This window comes from Neltuma alba, unplaced genomic scaffold, assembly GCF_004799145.2.
Source record: "Neltuma alba isolate B1F8T4 unplaced genomic scaffold, ASM479914v2 tig00012284_pilon, whole genome shotgun sequence".
In the NCBI taxonomy this organism is placed as follows: domain Eukaryota; kingdom Viridiplantae; phylum Streptophyta; class Magnoliopsida; order Fabales; family Fabaceae; genus Neltuma; species Neltuma alba.
The window spans coordinates 154849-180625 of NW_021636805.1; the positions used below are offsets into that span (position 1 = coordinate 154849).

General features: G+C 32.8%; 2 protein-coding genes across 4 annotated transcripts; one reads left to right on the forward strand and one right to left on the reverse strand.

Annotated features, from left to right (window-relative positions):
- Positions 1-941: 941 nt before the first annotated feature.
- LOC114725854 (putative membrane-bound O-acyltransferase C24H6.01c) lies at positions 942-11778 on the reverse strand. 3 transcript variants are annotated; one of them, XM_028912422.1, is made up of 20 exons: positions 11700-11778; positions 11192-11488; positions 11027-11085; positions 10701-10882; positions 10553-10601; positions 9988-10091; positions 9839-9903; positions 9242-9312; positions 7115-7174; positions 6845-6958; positions 6484-6608; positions 6340-6391; positions 4815-4877; positions 4616-4725; positions 4450-4542; positions 4267-4348; positions 2371-2448; positions 1722-1797; positions 1592-1641; positions 942-1478 (listed from the first exon to the last, which is right to left on the reverse strand). In XM_028912422.1, exons 2-20 carry the CDS (start codon positions 11349-11351, stop codon positions 1437-1439), a joined length of 1635 nt encoding a protein of 544 aa, XP_028768255.1. In that variant the 5' UTR covers positions 11352-11488; positions 11700-11778; the 3' UTR covers positions 942-1436. The 3 variants fall into 3 exon arrangements, with proteins under 3 accessions (XP_028768255.1, XP_028768256.1, XP_028768257.1); XM_028912423.1 differs by having other exon boundaries at positions 11678-11703; XM_028912424.1 differs by lacking the exons at positions 942-1478; positions 1592-1641; positions 1722-1797; positions 2371-2448 and adding an exon at positions 3327-3500.
- A 4512-nt stretch (positions 11779-16290) lies between these two features.
- Positions 16291-17764, forward strand: LOC114725855 (myb-related protein 305-like). The gene is made up of 3 exons (XM_028912425.1): positions 16291-16447; positions 16585-16714; positions 16799-17764. Exons 1-3 carry the CDS (start codon positions 16297-16299, stop codon positions 17403-17405), a joined length of 888 nt encoding a protein of 295 aa, XP_028768258.1. The 5' UTR covers positions 16291-16296; the 3' UTR covers positions 17406-17764.
- Positions 17765-25777: the final 8013 nt, after the last annotated feature.

A 25777-nucleotide genomic window follows, 5' to 3' on the forward strand; every position in this document is an offset into this window, starting at 1 on the left:
TCTACTCTTCCTAATTTTCTGGTTCTCCATCCCTTGGGAGAATAAATGAGTAACATCCCTGTCATTCCATAACAAGGTTATGTACTCAGAAAATTGTACAAAATCCATGTTTATCATCTTTCAAGTAATCTTTAGAAAAAGCTATGCCTTTTTTTTTTGGGGGATTTAGATTCTTAAATATACTTCTTCCTAACCTTTTTTTTCCTTTTATGGAAATGGGCATATTAAGCTTTGTTCTTTTACTTGAAAAAGGGATTTGCTCATTTTCAACAAATCTAAATTTGTTGAAACCAGAAGCAGCCTACAATATACTTTCCTCCCTAAATATGATCCCACAATTTGAGTCATTAACTTGAAACTACACTGTTCCATCCTTGCCTCAATTTTTAGTGACTTGAGAGACAATTATGATTTTGAATTTATAATTGATTTTGACACACACCCACACACGAGTATTTAATAAATTTTGAGATAACGATGATTTTATGTTGATAATTAATAAATCAGCAAAACTACTAAAGAAAGGATGAAACCTAGGAAGGCAAGAAAGAGCTTTTTTGACCAGATAAATACTCTTCTTTCTATAAATACTCTCCAACCCTCTTATCCAACAGAGTGATATAATAACGAACCCTATCTTTGTAGGTCGGGTGTGAAGCCCAACCACATGGATAAGTAAGGCTATTTGTCAATTTTCATTGAAGGGGAGATAACCAAAAACAAAAAAGAAAAACCAAGGCCACTTTTACAGTTTATCTAAGAATTATTTATTATCTGTCTCACTGAAAGATAATTAATTCTCAATTTAATCATATTTTAAGCGAGACTCTTTCACTTGTCTCTCAATAATTATGATCCAATCTATTGCCATTTTGAAGGATAATGTAAAGCAAATATTATTTAGATAAAAACAGAGAGGAAGAGAAGAAATGGCAGGTGAGTATGAGATATGAATATTATATCTTTTTAGGACCATACTTAAATCCCGCATATTGTCAAGTTCTCTTGCATTCACAAGTCATAATGCAAAATGGGGCAATTAAATGGGTTTCTTTTTTCCTCTTTCTTTCTTTCCTTCTTTCTTGACATCTGAAAGTAAATAAACAGGCAAACATAACACTACACATTATTCTGGCGAAACAAAGAAAGCAAAATGCAATTATCAAAATTCAAAAGCAATGAAGAATATTCGTTTTTCTGGCCAGACGAAACTGGTAGGTAAAATGCTTAATCCCGAACCATTTACTCATAATCCATTTCCAATCAGCTTTACTTGTTCTTTTTCCTTTGTCTTTGATTTTGGTTTTGCCATGAAAAAAATGAAGATCAGTTTGATAACATAACCCAGAGAACTCTGTGATGTAACTTCTAGCACATCATGAGAACATGGAATTTGCAGATTGGGATAAAGTAATATAGGCAACATATGTCGCCGTTCAAGGTGACCTTTGCTTTGCTTCAGCTATGTGGAACATAAGCTGCAAATATTTCGGTCAAATATTAAAATTATAAAAAGAAAGGGAAAAGATATCCATACTACTTATTTGAAAATGTGGGCTACATATCAAGTTAAATGCTGAAGATACCATACCTTCGTTCCCACGTAAAACGACAGAAGTAAGCCACCAAGAACTGGCAGTCCTGTGAGGTGGAAGTTCCAATGAGTAATGGATTGTATATAACAGCATTGGAATTCAAGGATAAGGATACTGACGTAGTACCTTCTTTTCGAATGAAAGAAGAAAGCAACCAGTTGATGCCTCCCGGTCCAATAACAAAGCCAACCAGATTTGCCACCTGTCAAGAAAAATACTCGAGTCTTACTCCAAAAAAGCACAAGAAACTGAAAGAGAGATCTCGGCTATAAAAGTTCTAGTATTTTCACCCAGCTTCCAAGCACACAACATTCCTCCTAAAAGAGCACAAATTTAACGTACTTCTGATAGAAGTCAATAAAGATCTTAAGTTACACAATGTTGTTAAACGACTGTTATTCTAACGATGACATACAACTTGGATCCCCTGGTTCTCGATCATTTTGATTGTAAATCCTAGTAGTCCACAACTACTATGCTTGCTTTACACAGGCACAACTTGTGTTTGTGAGGGTCCTCCTAGTTCATAGCTAATTTCAATTCGATGAAAATACCAGTGATAAAACAGAATCGAAATACAACAAAGTTATATTGCACTACTTTTTCATAACATTTTCAATTGCTCCTGATGGCACTTCTTTTTATACATTATTTGAGAAAAGACATCACATGCACAATACCAGATGCAAAATCATTCATGAAGAAGGTAAATAACACAAGGAAGAAATATGATATTCATATATGCCATAGTTTCCTAGTTTGATAAAGGGCAAACCATGAGACAGGTAATTGTGACAGCACCAGCAACAGCACTGAGTTCACGAAATAAATATTCCCCAAAACCATTTTCAGCCTGATAATCATAAACATGATCGCCAAAAGTTAGAAAGCAAGAATTATGACTTTGAACTAATATTCATGATTTAAAAAAAAAAAAAAAAGGGACATTGCTGAGGGCCTGAGGCGCTTACATATTCATAGGAAAGAAAAGGCCAGTGGGAGGGAGGCTTCAATGAAAACACAACTCCAAAGGTAATTCATGAAAATTTAAACGCAATTTGTATGCTCAAATTCGATCCAAATCAGGCTACTAACACAGTTAATCAGATTATGATTTAGTAATGTCGGAAGTCACATTCTTACCTACAGTAACAATATTAGACATCATACAATGGTATAATACCACAGTTGACTACTTATCCTATTTATTGACTGTATTCTACTCCTATGGTTAGGACTTTCTTTTTATTTCCTTTTATAGCCTGATTTATCTCGTGATTTTTCCTTTTCTATAGCATTTCTATTTTAGGTAGTTTTCTTGTGCATAGTCCATATCTATTCACTGTGCAAAGGATAAGTTCCGCTAGTGAAATTAATTTTGTTCTATTTCTGATGGTATCAGAGAAACAAGTACCCTATTTTTTAACAGTCAAAATGGCCTGACTTGGGATGCACCCCATCCCAAGATGGGTCCTCAGAGGCATCCTTCTCCAAACTCGTGTGAAATTTGCAACTTTCTTCCCAACTAACTAATAAGCACAAAACTCAACTGCGGCCAACTTTCTAGAATGGACTCGAATCTGTTCCTCTGGTGATCCACAGCAAAGGTAAGCTTGGCTGCTTCACGGGGTCAACAAGAGCACCAAAGGAAGGAGAAGCAGGCTACTCAGCCTGGGAGTCAGAAAATTAGTGATGTAGATTGGCAGACTCAGTTCCATATCAGGTTATTGTGCTCAGGCTGGGGGGAACTTGCTCACTTGACAAAGCAAGAAACAGTCAATTACAGTTCACATCAGTGTAGATGCAGAATTTTGAACTCTTGCTCAAAGAACTCGTGATATAATTTGATTGAAAAGGCTAGTGGAAGAACTGGAAAATGCCCAGTATCAACCTCATGAAGCTGTACTGCAACGGGAAGGTAGCAATAAGTATTGCTCAAATCTTGATTCACCATGATCAGATACAGTGCACGTTATGGTAGACTGATATATAATTATATAAAACATGGAAGATCAGGTAACTTGTACGACCTATGTTCCCAGTGAGGAAAAAAATGTTATATGTTCTAACCAAAGAGCATCCTAGACTAAATTTTGCGAAGCTGATTGACAAGCAGTGAATGACCAACAGCCTAGGCCAACTAGTGGATGAGTGTTGACTACTCATCCTAAAGTACTGGCCATGTTATACTCCTTATTTTTCAGAATTGTTTCAAGGATTTTATTTCCATTTCTAGTCTGATTAAATTCAAGGTTTGTTTCCAGATTTATAGCTTCCTTGTTAGGTAGTTTTCTTTCACATAATTTGCAGTATCCACTCTAATAGAATGAGACTAGAGAAAATGTCCTCTGTTCTACAAGAAACATTGAGCTGGTCACATGGCTTCCAGTGATGCTAGAAAATCGGGAGAACTGGTAGAACCAGTGAACTGGTCACATTTTTTAAATTATACGACTAGTAAATACATTTTCAATGAAGATTTTGAAGTATTAATAGATATTATTTTATTTCCATATAATACTTTTCTTTGGATATAATGATCATTTACTAAGTCAACCATGAAACCAGGAATTGGTGTCTTGACCGGTTCAGTGGCCAGTCCAGTTTTCTTAACATTGATAACAACTTGAATCAATTGAAGATAGAAAGGCACAGAAAGATATTGCATGACCTGAAATGCCTTTGCTGCTGACTTCAGCACCAACTCAGGGATAAAGAATAAACATGTCAACCAAGCCCATGACAGAAGCTTCCTAAGGACAATGAGGGTTATCAAACATAAGCTATAAAATCAAACAATATGCCCTTTCTATCTATGGAATGGATACAACTGACCAACAAGAGGAGAGACTACCACTCCAAATCATGCCAGATGGCAACAAATGTGAATATGACCCATACATTTAGCAGCTTCTTTTGAGACCCCCCAAGAGGAATGTACATGTACCTGCACTTCTCATCAGTTCAAGCCATCATAAGGGAGAAGGAGAAGAAAATCAAAGCAAAGGAGTCAGTTGCACCTCACAAGCCACTTGTTAAAGGAAGCATGCCAATTTTTCCAAAAACCCTCCAAGCTGTGGCAATTATTGATACACTTTGGCATATTCTCTGGAACCTCAATGCCATTTATCTACAAGGCATGGTTCCAAAGGTTAGATCTATATAAAATCATAGTCAAAATACAAGCCAGAGGCTTAAAGGTCACAGCAGGAAACATACCAGTGACCAGAACCGGAAATAGCGCCAGATCAGTAAGAATTTTAGCCACATGAAGTTTAAGACCTGAAACAAATTAATGATAAAGCCCTATGCTGAGTACATGATAAAATGAAAAGAAGGACATCTAATGCTCTAACAGAGCAAGACAGTAGGAGAGAAGTGAGGAACAAATCAACTTCTATCATTTATAAAACTGTTCCTGTAAGATATTAAGCTTTACTGAAAGATCACGGCCACAAGGATCCTAGCTTAGCTCATTATCAGCCTGTTTCCTTCTAATCATATCGCATACAAGCCATAAGTTGGATAACTTGTTACTTTTCAAAAATTAGCCCAATAACATCCAAAACATTATTCTTGAATGGTAAAATTACAGTAGAGGAAAACCTGAACTAAATATATTTTTGGCAATCAAACTATATATATTTCTATTCTATTAGGCTTATATTGGACCTGATAAGATTTAAGGGTTTCATATCAAAGGCTTTAAAACAAAATTTCTACTTTTATGATTTTACATTCTTGACATAATTCCAGCAGAATTTCCTATTCACAGCAGGTGTAGCAGCCCTAAAATCTCCGTGTTATTCATATCTTTTGTGTGTATATTATTAAAATAAAGATCAAGTTTATCCACACAATCATTGAATCTTTTAATAAATGTATGTTATTTGGTCCATTCCTCTTCTTTAAACAAACACAAATTTTAGAATAAATAAATTTCCCAATTGCCAGAAATCACTCCTTTCGGTCCTTTTTATAAGAGACTTTACACATTTCTAGAAGCATTAATTACTCATTTGCCTAAAACCCTTAATTATGTAGAGAGACAAAACAACACTAATTTAATAATTTTCACTGAGGAAGGGTAATTTTGGAAAATGATTGAAAATATGGACATATTCAATTAGAGTAACTGATTTTCTTAATCCGTGTGAAAGTTGTTAAATGTCTTTTATAAAAAGGACCAGAGGTAGTAGATTGAACACAATCAAACCTTAAAAAGTCTTCAGTCTTAACCAAAACTTGAACTTTTAGTCTAATACAGCCTAAGACACCGTCATCATGGTGGTGAATGTGTGACAAAAATGAGAAAACTAATAAACTGCAACACCTAGATAGGGTAACGCCTTAATGTCATGAGAGCTGAAGTAATCTTAATCGTTAGGCAAGGTTAAGATCTTGCCAAATGAGCTAACCATCAACTGAAAATGCTTTTTGACTTTTTCCTCATCAGAAGCATCATAACAGGTCCAATCTGTATACGGTGATTATTATTAGGTCACAGATGGGTTATGTGAATAAACCTTTCACAAAATGTGTGAATCCAAAGAAAATTCTCCGTTTGATTAATAGAAAATGTGTCACTAACTTGTTCCTGCTCTCTGTTTTTATATATACAATTAACAATCAACCTGTTTCAGAAACTAGGCCACAAGGACTGAGAATCAACACAAAAAGTAAACATTGCTTGACTTATATTGTACATGTTCTCATATTATAGTCCAGAAGAATAATATCTTACCCCATATCCAATTATGAATACATCCATGGGAGACAAGTGCTTCCACAGACCACTTATAAATCAAAAGAAGGGGGAAAAAAATCAGCTACCCAATAACAAACACTAAATATGACCCACTGTTTTGCTGAGTTTTAAGGAACTGACCTGATTGCGAAGGCATTATAATAAAACAAATGTGTCATTAACTCCATCAGAAGAAGACTCAATACCCAGCGGAAGCCATAGTATATCACATTTCTGTTTAAATTACTACTCCGAGGAACATCTAGCTGCAAGCACATCAGAAGAAGCATCATTGGCAAAATAACATATAATCAAACAACCGTACAAAACTATTGACAGCAAGTTATGACACATGAAACATTAAGAACACATCAGGCTATAAATAACTCGGCAATTAGACTTTAGTTACAAAAACATTTATATTTAACATTTATTCCTCAATTTTTAAATAACCAAACAGCCTGAACACGGGTATGCTACAAGAAGTAACTTAGTCACAAACCTGAGAGGCAAAAGCATTGAAGCTAACTATTGGACCAGCAATGTAAAGTGGCGCATATAGCAGATAACAAAGGTATGTGTTATATCTGAACTTGTCACTCCGCAAGCTTCTCTCCTGGTATTGTAACCACAGTATTGCACAAGAATGAGACTATATGTTTTACAGAAAAGATAATTATATAAAAGTAAGCCTAAATAAAAGCATAAAGCGGAATTCAGCAACTACTATGAAAATCACTTATGACTTGATCAATTAGCAAGCTGATCTAACCTGCAGAATTTGGTAGCAAGGTTTTCCTGATTTACAAATTTGGCAACGTTGATAATGCTTCTATAATCCACAGACAAAAAACATCAGCAAAACTAACTTTTGAGAATCACATAAATACCCAAAAGAACAGAGCTTTAAATTTATATAGAAAAAGATTTCTGCTGTAAAGTCAGAAAGAGGTACATGACACAATGTTCATTAAGTACTTGCAATTGCAAATGTCTTGCTCAAACAATACATGCATGGTAAAACAAGCCATGGCTACATTACCAAACATAATCTATGAGATCATTAATTGAAGCATGCTAGAATATAGGATGAGTTTGACTTTCTTCTTTGTTAAATTAAACTACAGAAGTCCCACATAGGTCATATCTCAAGTCAAGTATATACACACCTTTTTCTCTTTTACAAAATACAGGCAACACGAATCTACCTTGATATCAAGGCTTTACAAAGCATTCTCTTTCTTTTATTCTTTATATGGTATCCAAGCTTGCAGAGAGAGAAGAATAGGCCTAGCGAGTTTTCAATGGAGAAGCAGCTGCGATGGTGCCATTCGTGATCATAAAAATCAATGCATCCATGGTTTCAGCTGCCAATTAACAAGGGTAACACCAGCAGTTGCCAAGCTCGTTGGAATCATTCATGGTTTATATTTATGTTGGTCTAGAGGTTTCAGGAAAATATATCTTCTCTTTGATGGTATAGAAGCCATTGTTCTGATAACCAGCAGTTGTGATCACTCACACCCTTTCAAAGTTGTAGTAGATGAAGCTAGATTTCTTATTTGTAGGGATTGGCAAGTCTTAGTAAATCATAGGTCTAGAGAGGAGAACTTAATTGCTGATTAGCTAGCTTAGATCTCTCATGGTCTTGAGGGCAATTTTTGCTTCTTTGATCACCCTCCATCTCTTCCTAGGCTAGCTGATGGAAGTTGATGAAAGAAGCTTTAAATTGCTAGAGTCTGTTCCATTTGCATCACTTGTTGTTTAATGAATTCCAGGGTTTAAATTTAAAAGAAAAAAAATTTGCTCACATCTCCAGCAGATCTCTAGGCCCTCATAATCCCACATCTACCAATCACCCTCTAAGGCAGCCCTCTGGCCAGCTTCTTCAGTGGCCCTTCATTCACCTTCTCTGGTCTTCTTTCAGCCACCTCCTCAAGCCATCTCCTTTTTCTGTTTTTCTAAAAGAACTTTTTTCATGTTACTTTTCTTCAGCTGCACATCGCTCCAATGCTCGTCCCACTGCGTCTTTGTTGTAACGGTCCTTTTCTCCAGTTGTATGTCACTCTACCCCAAGTAGAGCTTTTCTCTAGCTGCATTTCGGTTTAACCATTTTCTGCTATACATATTACCATTCTGTTTACCGTCTTATAGCAGAAGTGCTGTTTCTCAACCTACTTGTTGATATTCCATTGGGGCACATATCACCTTTTTGATGCTCCAGCCAAGTTCAGATCTGTTTTCCTTACTCCAGGTCATCTCTTGGCTGATGATGTTCCCTGGTGATGAGTCAACATGATGCGCATGGAAGTTGTTGTCAGGTATTCTATTCGCTTTTTTCTGCTATGGAGATATTTTATTTGAGCTTCTTGTTTTCCACTTCAATAAGGTTTTATTAAAGGTTTTTCATCTCAAAGGTTGCATACCTAATAACAAGCTTGGTGCATTTGGTTTAGCCCTTCCATCTTAGATGGCAAGGGGGGGACCAGAATATAGCATTAGTCTGTCTTTCTTCTTTATTAAATAGACTACAGAAGTTCCCGTATTGGTTGTTTATCAAACTAAAAAAAACTTTTCCACCTATGAGTATATGTAACAAATGCCTCCCAGAATATCAAGACTTTCCAAAGCAGCCACTGTCCGTTTTCTTTCACTCCTTGTAGGGAATCTAATACGTTTTTATCCAAATAATAAGAAAATTTATAGCATAAGCTGCTAGAGACAATGCATGCCTACTAACTGAAAAATTTACAATAGTATATGATATTGGTATTACCACATGGCCATCGCTACAACTTCAGCAGTTTACACATATGATTGCAGAAATAACATATACACGTAACATATCCAACCAAATTACTCTGAAGAAATGAAAAGGTACCATAAAATAATATAATACCTCCTGATCAATATGAGACTCTTGATTTAACCCATGATAATCCAATCCAAAGCTTATCATACGCAGAACAACTGCCATAAATAACTGAACTTAGCAATAAAATCATACATACCAAATTAATATTTTCTTCTTGATGCAATATTTATGTAAATTAGAATGCAAAAATAAGCATATTTAATTTTTAAATGTTGCTATCAGCATAGGTTTCTCTTGGCATGCATGAATGGGATTTATACCATCTGATGTTAGTTTGGCTTCCTGTCTGATAGTATGGAGACTCATGTTCCTCGATGAAAGTACTTTTTTTTTTTTTTTCAAATTTCTTTTTGGGTTTTGAGTCCCATTTTATACCTAAAAAATGAAGTTATTAGCTTACAAGTGATTATCAAATAATGTAACTTGAAAATAGTTTTAAAGTTAAAAGAGATTTGAATTAAAAAGTTTCAAGTGTATGCTGATAACATAATAAGTTCCAATTTTCATATTGTGATAGAATAACAATTAAAAGACATGATAAATTAATAATGACACGTCAATAGAAGGTTCTGAGCTAAAGATACTATATTAAAATAAAGAAACAGTGAAGCAGACAAATACCAAAGTTGAAGCAAATGTGCCATCTAAAAGTGCCTCGGTGGTTGTCCAAAAATGCCAATTGTTTCCTGGAGCGTAAATGGATCATTTTAGTAAGGAACAACTGATAAATTGCAAACAACAGATCAGCATAATATATCTTACTCTCTCACCCAAATGTAGAGAACGGATATCCTTCATAAACACGATTGCAAAGAAGAAAAAATAAGTTATAACTCCAAACTATGAGTGTAAAATACTTCTTCCGTGCAAATATCTGCAATAACATGAATTTAGTACATGTAAATACAGAGAAGAATTACTAAATATGGTAAATAAATGACACAATACAATGCTCATCTGAAAAGAAATCCATTTTATTCATTTGGGAACAACATGAGAGGAAGTTAAGATTTCTTCAAGAAGCACTAACTGACTGTTAGGGTCCTAAAATTGTGTTTACATGTACAGTAAGTAGTATTACACGAAGAAACTTATACATTGAAATCCAAACAACAAATGAAGGCCATTAATACCTCAAAATATCCCACAGATGTTTCCTTATGGTTTCTGAATAGGGCATGCTATAAAGGATAAAGCAGCCTAAGGAGAAAATCTTCAGTCACAGAAACTATACTTCATATAGTATATCACTGTGATGAAGTACAAAATTAAAACAATAATACATGCATATGCTAATACTACAGTAATATTTGTTCATTCGCCCTTTACACGCACCTTTACTAGAAGAAAATTAACTGTGGCTATTGATAGGACAAAAACTATGCTACAGAGAAAAACAAACAAAATGTTAGAGTGAAGAAAAGAATAATGTCAGTAGTGGGAGAAAGTAAAATAAATGCATGATAATTTAAATAAACCGTACCATGCTCCATGCAGATATGATACGTATATCAAAGAAAACAAAAGCCAGACAGTGGACATTCCCCTCACTTTTAAGCTAAAGAACGATCTCATCAAGTTCGCCAGCAAAGTGAAAATTCCAAAGACAATAGTAAGAACAGGTATATTTCCTCGAAAGTTCCTCCACTGGGCATCTGAGACATCCTTTATACAAAAAATAACACCAAGGGTAATTGACAAGCCAATATTGATTGAATAAGTTAAGCAGTAGATCTTACGCAAAAGCAGAAATGGTTTCAATAGATGACAACAAAAAATTTGAAAGAAAATGAGCTACAGACATCATACATTGAGGAGATGAGGTGGAAGCCATCCTGGACGTAAGCCATAGAGCCGTTGGTAGTAATCTGTGAAATTCAAAAACCACAGCACATTGCCCACCAACCAGGCAGAAGGGACTGTAAAAAGAAGGGGGGGGGGGGAACTAACTTATATATGGTCGAAGAGATATACCATTAGAAAGTTGAAGAGACCGGCGGATTATGATGACATAGAAAACAAATGCATAAGCTATTAGAAGGAACAACTCCCTTTGCTTCCACCGTTCACTCATACTACGCTTATTGCATTTGCCATCATTCAATTTTTCCTTGTTCATTGCTGATGTGCCCATTTGCTCCAATTCTCCGATATTAGTTTCCCATAATTAACCCTTAGACACCACTCCTTTCATGCGTCCAGGTGTTCCAAATTTCTTTCTAAGTGAGTAACATGTCTGGAGTATCACTCCCAACTTTGAAGCAGTAGGGCCTATAGCGGCACATAAATTGGAATGATCAAATAAAACCACAAGATTAATTGATTCTGCGAAATACGTCAAACTTGCACCTCGAATAAGATGAAATCTAAAGAAAGTAGTTAAGAGCGCAGGTACTCCATTATTGCCCCAAAGCGTTAAAAGTTACATCTGAAAAATAAAAATCTATCGAAGAAAAAGACCCTGAGAAAAAGAGAAAGTGACCATGAGCGCCGGATTGCCGGAGTTCGCCTGCAACACCACCCGAGGATCGTTCCGTCGGCGAGAAGCTCGGCCTGAGAGAAGATCGGAAGGAAACTGCTGATGCTATCAAACGCACCGTTTTGTTTTTTATTTTTCGATTTTATATTTTCATACTCTCGGTTTATGGCCCAATGACTGGACCATCCGATGTTTTATTTTACTGGGCCGCTTCTTTTTAAAAAAAAAAAAAAAAAAAATTACACCTTAAATATTAAAAAAGAAAGAGAAAAAAGAGAATAAAAGTACATTCAACACTCTAACCTTATATTTTAGGTGCACTCAATATTCTAATTTCTTTGTCGTGTAATTTTAACCATATTTTATATAAGTAATCCAAATTGAATTTTATTTTTTTCTTTTCTAATCCTGAAATAATTTTGAGTTAAAAAAAATAACATTTCATGAAATTTATAATTTACATTTTAATCATTGTCCTTGAAATTCATGATATTTATATTCTTCTTTAAATTTTCTTTTCACCAAAACATAGCACTTATCTTGGACTGGTTTTATTGGAAAAATCTTAAATCTCAGGTGACAGTTAAGAAAATAGCTAATTAGGGAAAAAAAACAGAAAAAAAGAAACGAATAAACAGAAAGGATGTAAACCGATTTGAAAGTCATGGTTGGTCTATGCTACTACCTCCTGTCCTAATTATAAGAGCCAGTTGACTAATTTAAAAAGATTAAAAAAGTAGGTTGAATTAGTTATTTGTTCTAAATAGATATTGTCTTTCAGAAAATATCCTTGTTAATCAAGTGTATTAACTAGAACTATCATTATTAGAAGGGCTACTTTGGAAAAAAATGTATAAATATGCTAGACAAAGTGGATTGGGGTCTTATATTTAGGATCAAAATAAAAGTCAAACAAGGTCTTATATTAAGGATCGGAAGTAATAGATTGGTATTGATTTAGCAAGAAACCAACGAAAATTAATTGCTTTCCATTTTAATTTGCAGCATTGGCAATGATTGACATTTGCACTCCAATTTTCCATATATCATTTATATATTTCAATAAACAAATAAAATAACGTAAAATTTAATTAATCATCATAAATTAATTAGTATATGATGTATTAGAAAGTGGGCTGGTTTGCATTTCCCACCAAAATTGGCAAGTCACAAAGGCATCTATCTCCCACGATTGATTGGACTTCCAACCTTATATAGCAAACTCTATTCACATCTTTTATATATGTGAGGAAGTGACATTCTCATCACGAGTCTGATAATACCATATCCCCTTGCCGTTTCTGCTTTAATTATTGATTCCCCTCAACTTTTCTTCATATAATGTAAAGGAACATGTTACATATTTCTAAATTATTCTTATTATTTTCTCATATATATATATTAAAACTTGTGCTTCTGTTATTAATCTTGTCTCCAATTTTTCCCTAGTGAGGTTGAGATTATTTAATGATTGTGGTTTTTGATCAAAAGTCAGTTAGGACCAAGAAAAGATTGTTGGATGAGAGTAAACAATGTTTAATACTACCTCCGATCATTAATATAATACTCCTCCGGTCCTTAATATAGGACCCAATTAGAAGGTTGATCTTGGTCCTAAATATAGGACCCTTTTCTCATATTTTTTCATTCTTTCCTAAATTACCCCTATTAGATAATTAAATACCACAATAATACTCATTATTCATTAATAATACATCTATATATTTTATAAAGTGAATGAATACTTATTACTTATTGATTCCACACAAACATCAATTCTACCATTTTATATTTTTAATAAAATAATTTAAACATCTAAAAAAAATATTTTCATACAAATACCCATTCAAGGTAATTGGATTTTTTTACCTCCGAGAAATAGCATAATAATAATCGTACTATCTATTTTCTTTGTGCCCAGAAAATATAATCTTCTATTTATATTTACCCAATCAAACAGAAACTTAACTACGTTGGTACCGGATGGTGCGTGAGCCAGGAGAACTTGGACGAAGTTGGTACCGGAGGAGGCGAGTTAACCAGACTAATTTTTTTCAAATGTCAGTTTCTTTTTAGAAGTGTAAACCGAGGGTATTTTGGGATATCTATATTTATTACCTAACTTAACTACCATCCTTAATTTAATCAAAATAGTCAAAAGGGTCCTATATTAAGGACCGGAGGAGTACTCTATTTGATTTTTATTTTGGTCCTAAATGTAAGACCCTAATCCACTTTGTCTCTCATATTTATATATATTTTTTCAAAATAGTCTTTCTAACAATGATAATACCAGTCAATACACTTGATTAATAAGAATATTTTAGGAAAGGCAACACCTATTTAGGACAAATAACTAACTTAACTTACTTTCTTAATCTCCTCAAATTAGTCAACTGGCTCTTATAATTAGAACCAAAGGTAGTATGACTTTAGAAGTGGTTGACTTTTTGCCTAAAAAACCAATTTAAAGTTAAAACAATTTTTTTGGCTTTTTTTTTCTCAATAAAGTTTTTGAGATTGACTTTTCAGTTATCATCTAAACAAGTTTTTTTCTTTTGGTCAATTTGACTTTTTTTTTTTGTAAAAAGTATTATCTTCCGTCCCAAAGACAAGATATAATTTGTAATGTAATTTACACTACAAACTAGATTTTATATTTAGGAATGGAAGAAATATTTAGTACCAGAGGTAACATGTCAAAACATAAAGCATATTACACTAATTGATTTTTATCCTAATTTGAATTTGTAAAATTTAGTTGAGGTAAAAATCATTTTAGTACATGTTAATCCAACCAAGGCTTATTGAATTGTCAGTCATCAGCAGCTCTTCTTTCGCCGCCAAGCATACATTCTATTTCCAAAGTCGGCTAATTAAATCAATACTTTTCAATTTCATATTTTGCTCAGTCAAATACGTTTCTTATGTGGGGCATTCATTTCGAATATATATATATATATATATATATATATAAAGAACTATGATGATTTATTGATTAAGTTTTCCCCCCATAACCTGGAAAGAAAATTAAATGCTGCTTTAAATCATTTGAGTCTAATATCATGATGAATCTGGAGCTCAGATGACTTTTCTCTTGTAATAAGTTTCCCTCAACAAAATTAAATAAAGAATAAATAAATAAATATTTACATAAGTAAATATGCAATTATTAATTAGTTGGAAGAGGATGCTTCCCACTCTTCTAGAGCGTTTGATTGTTATTTTGTTTTTACCGTGTTTGGTAGCCGTCTGGGGCAGAGTAGTGATGGGCCAATCAACACGAAATGTCTTCATAGAATAATCAGCTCTTTATGCAGCATGTGCAAGAAAATTGGAACATCCTCATAGATTATCCAGGCGATGTTTAATTTCTAGTTTTCTTGAAAAACCATTGTTTAAGTAGTGAATGAGACAAGGACATTTTTTAAAATGAGTCACAAATATTTCATTAAATTTTAGATGGGATCTCATATATAGTGCTATTAATTATTGATGGACGGGATCTTATTATTAAGATAAGGAATAATATGTAAAGATCTTTGTAAATCTTGATTCCCTTGAATTTTTTATTATAAAACAATAGATAAAATTGTTAGTTGACCTCGTGTCGCTGCCAAAACCTTTCCATTAATTATTAGCCCAAGAGAGTTTTAACACCTTCAATATCTAGAACAGAATTATTCTACGTTAACAGCTACTCTTCATTCTTTAGCACTTGTCTAGATATCACAGGAAACCTCCCTCCTTATTGTCAACCATAAAACCTGTTAAATAACGCTGCTCCAGCCATAAATGTTAGGCTCATTTTTAATGTAATTTATACTATAAAATGAGTATTATATTTAGAATCTAAGAAAGGACTCCATTTTGATCCTAAACAGGAGTCCTGTCCATTTTATCTGACAAATTTATAATTCTCTCTCAAACCATACCTATTGATTGAACATGTTAAAAGAGAGTTTCGCATGAATGTAGTTTTTTATGAATTAGTAAAAAGATATCTTGGGACAACCAACATAAATTTTTTTATAAATAACTAACTTAATTATCATAAATTAGTTATTTAAATCTTATGCTATCTCTGATTCTTAATATAAGTGTTCATTTGACTTTTATTTTGGTCCTAAATATAATATTCTAACCCACTTTATCTCTCATAATTATTTTTTTTAAAAAAATAATCTTTGTAATAATGATAGTTTAAGCCAATACACCTTATTAGCAATGATATTTTAAGAAAAATAATATTTATTTATTATAAATAACTAATATAATTATTTTTTAAATCTATTTAAATTAGCTAACTAATTTTTATATTAAGAATTAGAAGAGGTAATTTGTAAGGTGTAAGATCAATGGGCCCAGTTCAGAAGTGTATGGTCAAACTTAGGCATTTCTACGAGCTAGCAGATAGCATATTGTGCAGTAAACTGCCACCAAACCCATCACTCAACAAAATTCCGTGGGCATTATATATGAAGCCTCAATTCCAAAATCTCTTCCTTATATAAACTCTTTATACCATACAGAATCTCACCTTCCCTCTTTCATTTCTCTTTCTCTTCAATCACACAGCAACTTGTTCTCATCATCAGCTATGTCTATAGCTACAAAACCAGGGGTTGGGTCTAATGAAGAAGAAACTGAGCTCAGAAGAGGACCTTGGACTCTGGAAGAAGACAGTTTACTCATACACTGTATCGCTCTTCACGGTGAAGGTCGTTGGAACATGTTGGCCAAAAGTGCAGGTACGTACGTAACAACAATCTTTGATCTTTAACATCAGAAAGAAATAATAACAATAATAAGTTCATCTTCTCTGTTTTTCTCCTTTGGAAATTCCTCATGTGGAAATATAGTGATGAATGATTAATGATTTCGCCAGGATTGAAAAGAACAGGAAAGAGTTGCAGACTGAGGTGGCTCAACTACTTGAAACCAGACATCAAGAGAGGGAATCTGACTCCACAAGAGCAACTTTTGATTCTTGAACTCCATTCCAAATGGGGAAACCGGTAATGGATGATTCAGAAAGTGATCATCAAGAGCAAAATTTTCTGTTGTTGGTGAATAACTAGAATATGGTTTTTATGGCATAGGTGGTCGAAAATTGCTCAGCGTCTGCCCGGAAGAACAGACAATGAGATCAAGAATTACTGGAGGACAAGAGTTCAGAAACAGGCACGCCAGCTCAACATTGAGTCCGGTAGTGAGAGATTCATCGATGCTGTTCGATGTTTCTGGATGCCTAGGTTGTTACAAAAGATGGAACAAAACTCTTCATCATCTTCCTCTTCCTCTGTCATGAACATGAACTCTCAGAATTCTGCAATTAATGTCCCTTCCCTGTCTCCTTCACTAGGAGAATTCACAGATATTGCAGCAAATCACACAAGAACCCACACCACCACCACCACCTACAACAACAATTTTGATTTCCCAGATCATTATTCCCTGCCATTACAAGAACCGTTTGAAATATCAGAAAACCCGACAAGTACTGCCCTTCCTCAAGTGTCTGAGAACTACAACAATGATGTTTGCTTCAATCCAGTTCAAGATCATAGTTATGGCATGGAAGGGCTAAATTTGGAGCCATTTTCAAGAACTGAAAGTAATTATGGGATTCCCAAGTTTGATTATTGTCAGAGTTCAGAAAGTGAATGGATGGGAGAATATTCTCTGTGGAACTTGGATGAAATGTGACAGTGAAGAACCGAAAAGAGAAGGGAAAAGCGTCTCAAGTTGTTTTTATCTTGGGATGCCTTCAAGGAAAAGAAAACAAAGACTCTTTTATTGAATATAATTACGGTCAGAGAGACCTAATTGGCTCCTTGATGAGCTTACTTGTCTACTTGATATATAGATTATGCTACTATAGGTTTTAAGGGTAATTAATTTATGTTATGAGATATGTTCAGTTTAGCAATCTAAGTATGATTAGTAGATAATGAGTGCCTTTTTAATCTGTTCAGGAGTATTATAGTTAAAAGTTATTGTAATTGGATAGATGTTGTGATGTTAATTGAGAGTACACTTTGTAGATGGGCTCTTTTTCACTTTTATTTGATCTTATCAAAAACTTTAATGATCCCTGACATGATATGTAAACTGATATTTTCGTTTTTGTTGAATTAAGACTCTTATAATCATTTGGTGGCCAAAAAGACAAAAGAAAATACTCCAATTTACTAATGTGTGATATTGCCTCTGTTACATTTTCATTCTGAATATATAATATTAAATATAAAAATTTGATAGTAGAAATAATAGGCGATGACATAAAATAACGATCAGTAACTGACAGGTTTAGATATCTACTCCTTCAGTTCTTAATATAAGACCCATTTAACTAATTTGATTGGAATAAGAAAATTAAGTAAGTTAGTTAATTATAAGAAATGTAACATGTTTTTCCTAAAACACCATAATCATCTTTCTTAATACCCCATCTCCCTCTTCTACTTGATTATGGTTGAGGGAATATCTATAAGGGTAATTTAGAGAAAATTGATAAATATGAGACATGGATCTTATATTTAGAATCAAAACCAATCCAACAATTGAGTCCTATATTAAGAACCGGAGGAGTAATAAATAAGAATACATTGGAAGAGAATTAATTGGTATTTTGCATGATTTAAACATTTTATGCGAGAAAATATTAAAATAAAAAGAAAATGCAGTCATATTCTGTTGTGATTCAGTGAAGGCTCTTATTAAGTCTTAACCTCATTTCTAAAGAACATTCTAGGTAATAATCTCATAACACTATAACAGTATCATCATGACAAACTGGTCAACCACCTGCCAAAAGTGCCCATCATAAATATGGAGATTTCTTAGTTTTCAACATTCATATATGCTTTTTGGCCAAAAAAAACATTCATATATGCTTGCAACATTTATGTAAAGAGCATAGTGCTTGGATGGTCTGTATACCAAAATAAGAGTCTACAGAGCACTTGAAGAACACAAAAACCAAATCCGAAGATAACAAAATAGTGGGAATAAAACAAATAAAATAAAGTATATATTGAAACAAAACCCCAGATACTTACTTCATATATCAAAGCCTATAATTCGAAGAGCACATCCCCTTAACCGCTGCAAAAGCAATCGAGTCTGCAGGTCGATCGGTTTTGACTTAAATACTTGCTTAGTGATTGATCAAGATCAACAAGTTATCCACAATATTAGTTAAGCAATCTCATTCCAGTTCTGACTTATACTCACACACATATGTTTAAAAACTAGTAAATACTCTTTAATATAAGAGCTAGTTTGACATACAAGTTGATCCTAATAATAAGACTCTAATTTATTTTATCTCTCATATTTATCAATCTTTTGCCAAAATAGTCCTTATAGTATTACTCATGTTAAAAGTTTCATTAAATGATAGTTTTAACTAATACACATTATTAGTAAGGATATTTTAGAGAAAATAATACCTATTTATTACAGATAACTAACTTAAACTACTCAAATTAGTTAACGAATTTTTATATTAATGATGTGAGGTAGTATATACCAATCTGTGTTAAGTGGAGAGAAGCAATATCCAGTTAAGGAAGGAGGTGGGTTTAATTAAAGAGGAAGGAAAAGGAAGGTGATATTGAACATGACAATGGAAAGGCCTTCACCACCCTATTTTACCAGGGAAGGAAGAAGGAGTCAAAGAGCGCCAAAAAGAATTGGTCCACGCATGTGAAGTGAACAGTTACTCATATTTCATTTCGCTACTGTAGATTTTCAGTCTTCCTCCTTTGATCTTTATGATTCCCAACGTTTATTGAGGGGTCAATTCAATAGCACTTACAACTGTCCTTGTCGCTCTCCAGTTCCGTATTGAACACGATCACGCTTCAGTATAGAATTATATGTTAACTGAAAAAATAAAAATACTTATATAAACCTAGTGTTCTGAAGATATTTTCTTCTTCTAAACACTGTAGTTAAACCTTTAGCTATTTTTAAGGCCTTGATCTTTGCGAAGATAAGAAAAAATGTTTCAAAGTTAATGTTGGTTGTGATTTGATTTAGGCTTCTAGTTTCATTCAAAATAAAAACCATTGATGTTTTGGCTCTTTCAGAAAGTAGCTAGAATTGAATAATCACTTTTGATCACCAAGCATATCATGATTCCAAATGACCCACTTCTTCATTGCTGAGATTTTTCCCTTTTACTTGTTATGTTGTCAATACATATTGTTTGACTAATATAATTAACGGAAGGAGAAATATATACACACATATATATGAAGCGACTTTTCCACACATTTTTATTCTGTGGAGGAATATGCAACAGTAACAGTAATTAAAATCTAATCAACTTTATATGGAAGTCATGTCCTGAGTTTAATAATAGAGAATTAAGTGGAAGCTTGGCTTTAACACAAAAGGTATACAGTAGATTGATTCACCAATGATATAGGCGAGCTAGTTCATCCATTTGTGAATGAAAATTGATTGATGAGATCAGAAAATGATGAGACAGCTTTTGATGAAGAATATGATGAGTTTGAATTATGGGGCAGCCAAAGACCTAGGAACAGTGAAATGCTGTGAAATCAAAAATCATTACGATCAGCTTTTTGCATAATTAGCGGCTGAACGGCACAAGTGTACAATTACATTGCAGCAAGTAAAAGCAATTGAAGAAAAAAATATATATGAACACATATAAAGCCCCGCGCATGGCCATGACTCTGACTAAACACATCAACACACAATAACCATTCATTATTCATATATGTGTCTTGATTTGACACGACTACTACCCTATATTTCTATGGAGTAACCCTATTGTAATAAGTGACTGCTTTAAAGTGATGGTCTTTTTGTGAACTTCAATAATACAACACACACTTCCTTCCCAATCATTGAGCATACTTCTTTTATATCCCCCACCCAAGGCGTACTATTTCTGTCTTTTTCCAAGTCTTGATAACTGTCACTGCGCCTTACATAACTTCCTCCACATAAAATCCCATCATCCATTTCTATTGATCAAATCAATATGTTTTTTATCTCCCTTAATTTGTTTTTCATATGATTATCTGATTAAGTCAGATTTAAGTATTGTTAGGTCTAATTAGAAATTGCTCTCTTAAAGACATATTTTTGTATTTATACAGATTCAAATTCGAAACATCTTGTTTAAGTGGCTAAAACCCTTTCTTCTAAAACCAATCTCATTAAGTGACGTATATTCCTATCGGTATAAATATTATCTTCACACGACCATAAATGTGTACGCATATACATGTGGTTGAGTGCATAAGCAATGTCAAATATTTAAACATCACAGATATATATGGGAGACTTGGTTTAGTCTTCTTCTTTCTCAGCTCGTCACTTTACACCGTACAATAATTGAAGTCAATTCAGATCCACCTTACACGTCGCACATCAATAATGGATGCTCTTGAAATCATGACATACATGAGGGCTAAGCTCTAGAGAATCGCCATAGGATTGAAGATTCTCATTGAACTGATCTTCCAAGCAAGTAGCAGAAAAAGGCAGTGCTGCTTTCCCAAAACGTGCTAATCTTTCAGCCCCTTTACAGCTCTACAGCAGAATATAGTCAGAATATATGAGATTATCGTTATATATATATATATATTTATAGTTTGTGTCAGTGAAATGAACCACCTTAGTCTGTTCGGTTCAGATTGTTCATTCTCTACGTGGGAAAAAGTAGCAGAACGAACCTCAGCATGTGGCAAACTATCCCTGTGAATCCGGAACCTTTAAGGCTACATAGATTAGACTGGCACGTACGTAAACACAGAGATGATTCCAGGATTTTCGAAACCATTATCCATCTACAGAATATAAATTGATGTGTCGAGGTCTAACAATAATTTGAAAATTCGTAAATAAAATTCTATGTTAAGAAACATTCTTTAACTCTTTTCCCACTCTAATCATGGCTAGATCATTATTAGTTAGTTGTCTAAAACAGTAAAACTACGGTTTAATCATGGTAATTAGAATAGTAATTTAAAGCACAACTATTGAAATTAATTGTCATTATTAAAAGATGTGACTCAATGATAATTACCTTCGGAATTGCTGCGGCGCTGCAAAACTTATGTTTTAATTGTAAGAGAACAATTTTAAAAGTATTTTAATAATTAATTGAACATGGACAATTTTTATGAATGATATATATTTATACCTGAACAATAAAGTGAAAAAATTAACGCTATGATGACTCTCTTAAAAAAAAAGTCATATCAAAATTAAATACTCTTTCAGTCCTTAATATATGAGATAATTGTTGAGTTGGTTTGGGTTCTAAATATAAGACCAATTTCTCATATTTATCAATTTTCTCTAAATTACCCCTATAGATACTCCTTCAACCACAATCAAGTAGAAGAGGAAGATGGGGTATTAAGAAAGATGATTATGGTATTTTAGGAAAAGCATGTTACATTTCTTATAATTAACCAACTTATCTAACTTCCTTAATATAATCAAATTAGTTAAATGGGTCTTATATTAAAGATTGAAGGAGTACATATTTGATAAACAAACACACACTTAGTATTGATGGTCAAGTAATTTCATCTAATTGATTTATCTATATGTAATTATAAATTTACAGCCTATTAAACATATTCTGAGACTCTAAAATATGAGGCCCACATTCTTGTTTTGATGACATAGTATTCGTGGGAGAGCTGCTTGACAATGCGTGAAATAAAATTATCTCTGATTAATAAGAGATTCTTTATGCCCAGAAAAAAATTATTTAATTTGTAAGTAATGAATTCTCTTCAACCGTCAATTAAATCAATCTCTCACCATAAAAATAATGTCGCGCGGTGATCCCAAACTCCTGAAGTTCCTGTTTGGCGTGATAGGAATTTTTCTTTTGAAAGAATTTGAAACAGAATTGAAATTGCAAATGGAGTAGAATATAATTTGGCTATAAAGACATGTTTAGCATGTACAATATGGAATTCAGATATATTTTTTGTTTGATATGTATTACCTTCGGTCCTTAATATAAAAATTTGTTTAGCTTTTAATTTGATTCTAAATATAAAACTACAATCCATTTTGTTCTTCATATTTATTCTTTTTTTTTAAGTAGTCATCGTAGTAATTGCACATATTAAATATTTTATCTAATAGTAGTTTTAACTAATATATATGATTAGCGATGATATTCTAGGAAAAGATAACACTTATTTGTTACAAATAATTAACTTCGTTAATTTTTTAATCTTTTCAAATTAGTCAACTAAATCATATATTAAGGACCAGAGGTAGTATATTTTATAATGTCAAAATCAGTGTAATATCCTTGTGAAAGAAAAATTCTTGAAATTCTTCACCAAAAAAACAAATTTCTTGAAACTCCATATCATCGATAGCCATGACGTCCATTTCCAGGAGTCAGGAGTACTCTTGCATACCAAACGGGGCCTAAAGGATTGATTGAAAGAAATGAAAGGAGCACCTTTTAACTTTGCTTGCCACCACGGAAGAGCGATCGATATATTGCCTGATATATATTAAATCTAACTATTCAATAAAAGGAAATTAAAAGGTTGAGGTTGTTTCACAAAAAGAACAATATTTCTTTGAAGTGAAAGCCACTACTATATAATCCAATCAGAATATATGTTACTTCTGCTACTTAATATAAAAGCTAGTTAGCTAATTTGAGTATATTAAAAAATTAACTAAGTTAGTTATTTATAATAAATATGTGTTGTTTTTCCAGTAATGTCCTTACTAATCATGTGCATTAAATAGAATTACTATTTGATGAAATATTTAACATGTGCAACTATTACAAAAATTATCCTGAAAAAATGAATAAATATGAGAGATAAAACTGATTCGAGTTTTATATTTAGAATCAAATTAAATATCAAAATAACTCTCATATTAAGAACCGGAAGTAATATATAGAGAGAGTGTGTGCGCTTGTGCCTTTTTTCCCCTGTGGATTTCAAGAAGAATTGCACCTCTTACATGAAAGATTGGGTGTGTTACATCCCTTCCTCTCTAATGCTCATCTCAGAGGATGATCTGAGGGAAGTCAAAATCTCTGGTTCGTGTGTTTTGTATCGTTTTGCTCTGTCTCGTTAGTACTTCTTGTTTAGATTTTTGGTTAACAATCTTTTTCTTCTTCTTTTTTCAAGTGAATACTATCTCCGGTCTTTAATATAAAAACTAGTTAGGAGTATTGAATTTAGTCCAAAATATAAGATTTCAATCCATTTTGTCTCATATTTTTTAAAAATATCTTTATTGATTGTAAGAAATTCCTGCCTACACATAATTAAAAAAAGTTATTTAAGAAAGCTAAATATATTTATTATAAATAATTGACTTAGCTAATTTTTTTTGTTTTTTTATATGTGTGTGTGTTTGATTTTAATAATAATATACACACCGAGGTGATAATTAAAAAAAGTGGGATTTTGCGGGGGATTTTGAAAAGCCAAACAAGATATATAGGTGACCATTTCATGATAAGGGATCCTGGAAAATGCTATTTTTTTAATGTCAAGTTCGAAAAGAAATAGCAATATAATATAACGTGAAGGAATTTGATTCATTCTTGATAATATGCCCTACTGACAGACAAATTAATATAGAGGTGCAGTAGACTGGAATCTAATGCGCAAGCACAATTGACAATTCATGAAAGATATATCCTTACTCAAAAAACGGAAAAGATAGATAACTACACATGGATGTCATTTTTGTACCATACTCTACAATTATTTCTTCTTGTCCCTATTATAACGACCCATCCTCAACTTCACATAGCCTAAGAAATACCACGTCATATTTTTAATATAAGAATTAGTTAATTAATTTAAGTATATTAAGAAAATTTGTTAAGCAAGTTATTTATAATAAATAGGTGTTGTTTTTCTAAAATATCCTTACTAATCAAGTATATTAGTTTTAACGTTTGATAAAATCATTAACATATACAACTATTACAAGGACTACCTTGAAAAAAGATGAATAAAATATAAAACACAAAATAGATTGCGGTCTTATATTTAGAACTAAATTAAAAATTAAACTAGCTCTTATATTAAAGACGGAACGTAGTAATATAATAAAAACTAGTTAATGTTTTCAAAATTACTTTCAATAAAATTTATTAATTAAAACAAAAGGTAATATATTTTAGACAAAACATCTCATATTAAACACCATAGATAAGAATTTTGTAATAAGGATAATATATATTACCATCGATGACCATGCCACTTTGAATTCAATATGATGAAATTATATACATATACATATACATATAATATCAGTTACTGTGCAATACCAACATGAGCAGAAGTTTTCAACAGTAATTAATACGCATTATCTGATATATATATATATATATATATATATATGTAAAGCACCAAGAAATTAAATTTCAATAACTAGAAATTGCAGAAGTTTGGCAAAAGCACAAAACAGACAACCGGGAAATATAGCAGAAAACAGAAGCAACTAATCATCATTCAATGACATTATCAAGTGATACAATGAACACAGACACAAGGCAGCAGAGGTCTTCAAATTTTTGTCTCTGAAATTTCACCAACCTAACTCTCTCCTAATTGTCGCATGAAATTAAAGCTGTTAAATTATTAATGGTCATAGGAATGACAGATGATGAGTTCCTAAGTTTCTCTACTTTTGACGACTTTGAATTTTGAGCAACCCTACAAGTTTTCTCTAATCAGGCAAATGAAATTGAGAAGTAGCCCAACATATTCCCCCTTTCACAAGAATACTTACATTATAATCATCAGCTAAAATAATTTCTTGCACTTTGTCATAAGCAACTACAAAAACCTTAAATGGACCAACATATATGTTAATTGTGTTATCTATCTTCTCAGCTTATGAACAAGCTTCTTCAAATTTCCCCATATCAATTATCAGCAAAAAAGGTGCAATTAGATTTTCATAAGGCTAAGTCCAATGTGAAAAAATTTAACTGTATATGCATATATTCTTCTGCAGCAAATGCCATGATATAAACCTGTCAACTGACCAGTAAAAAGTGCAAAGATATTATG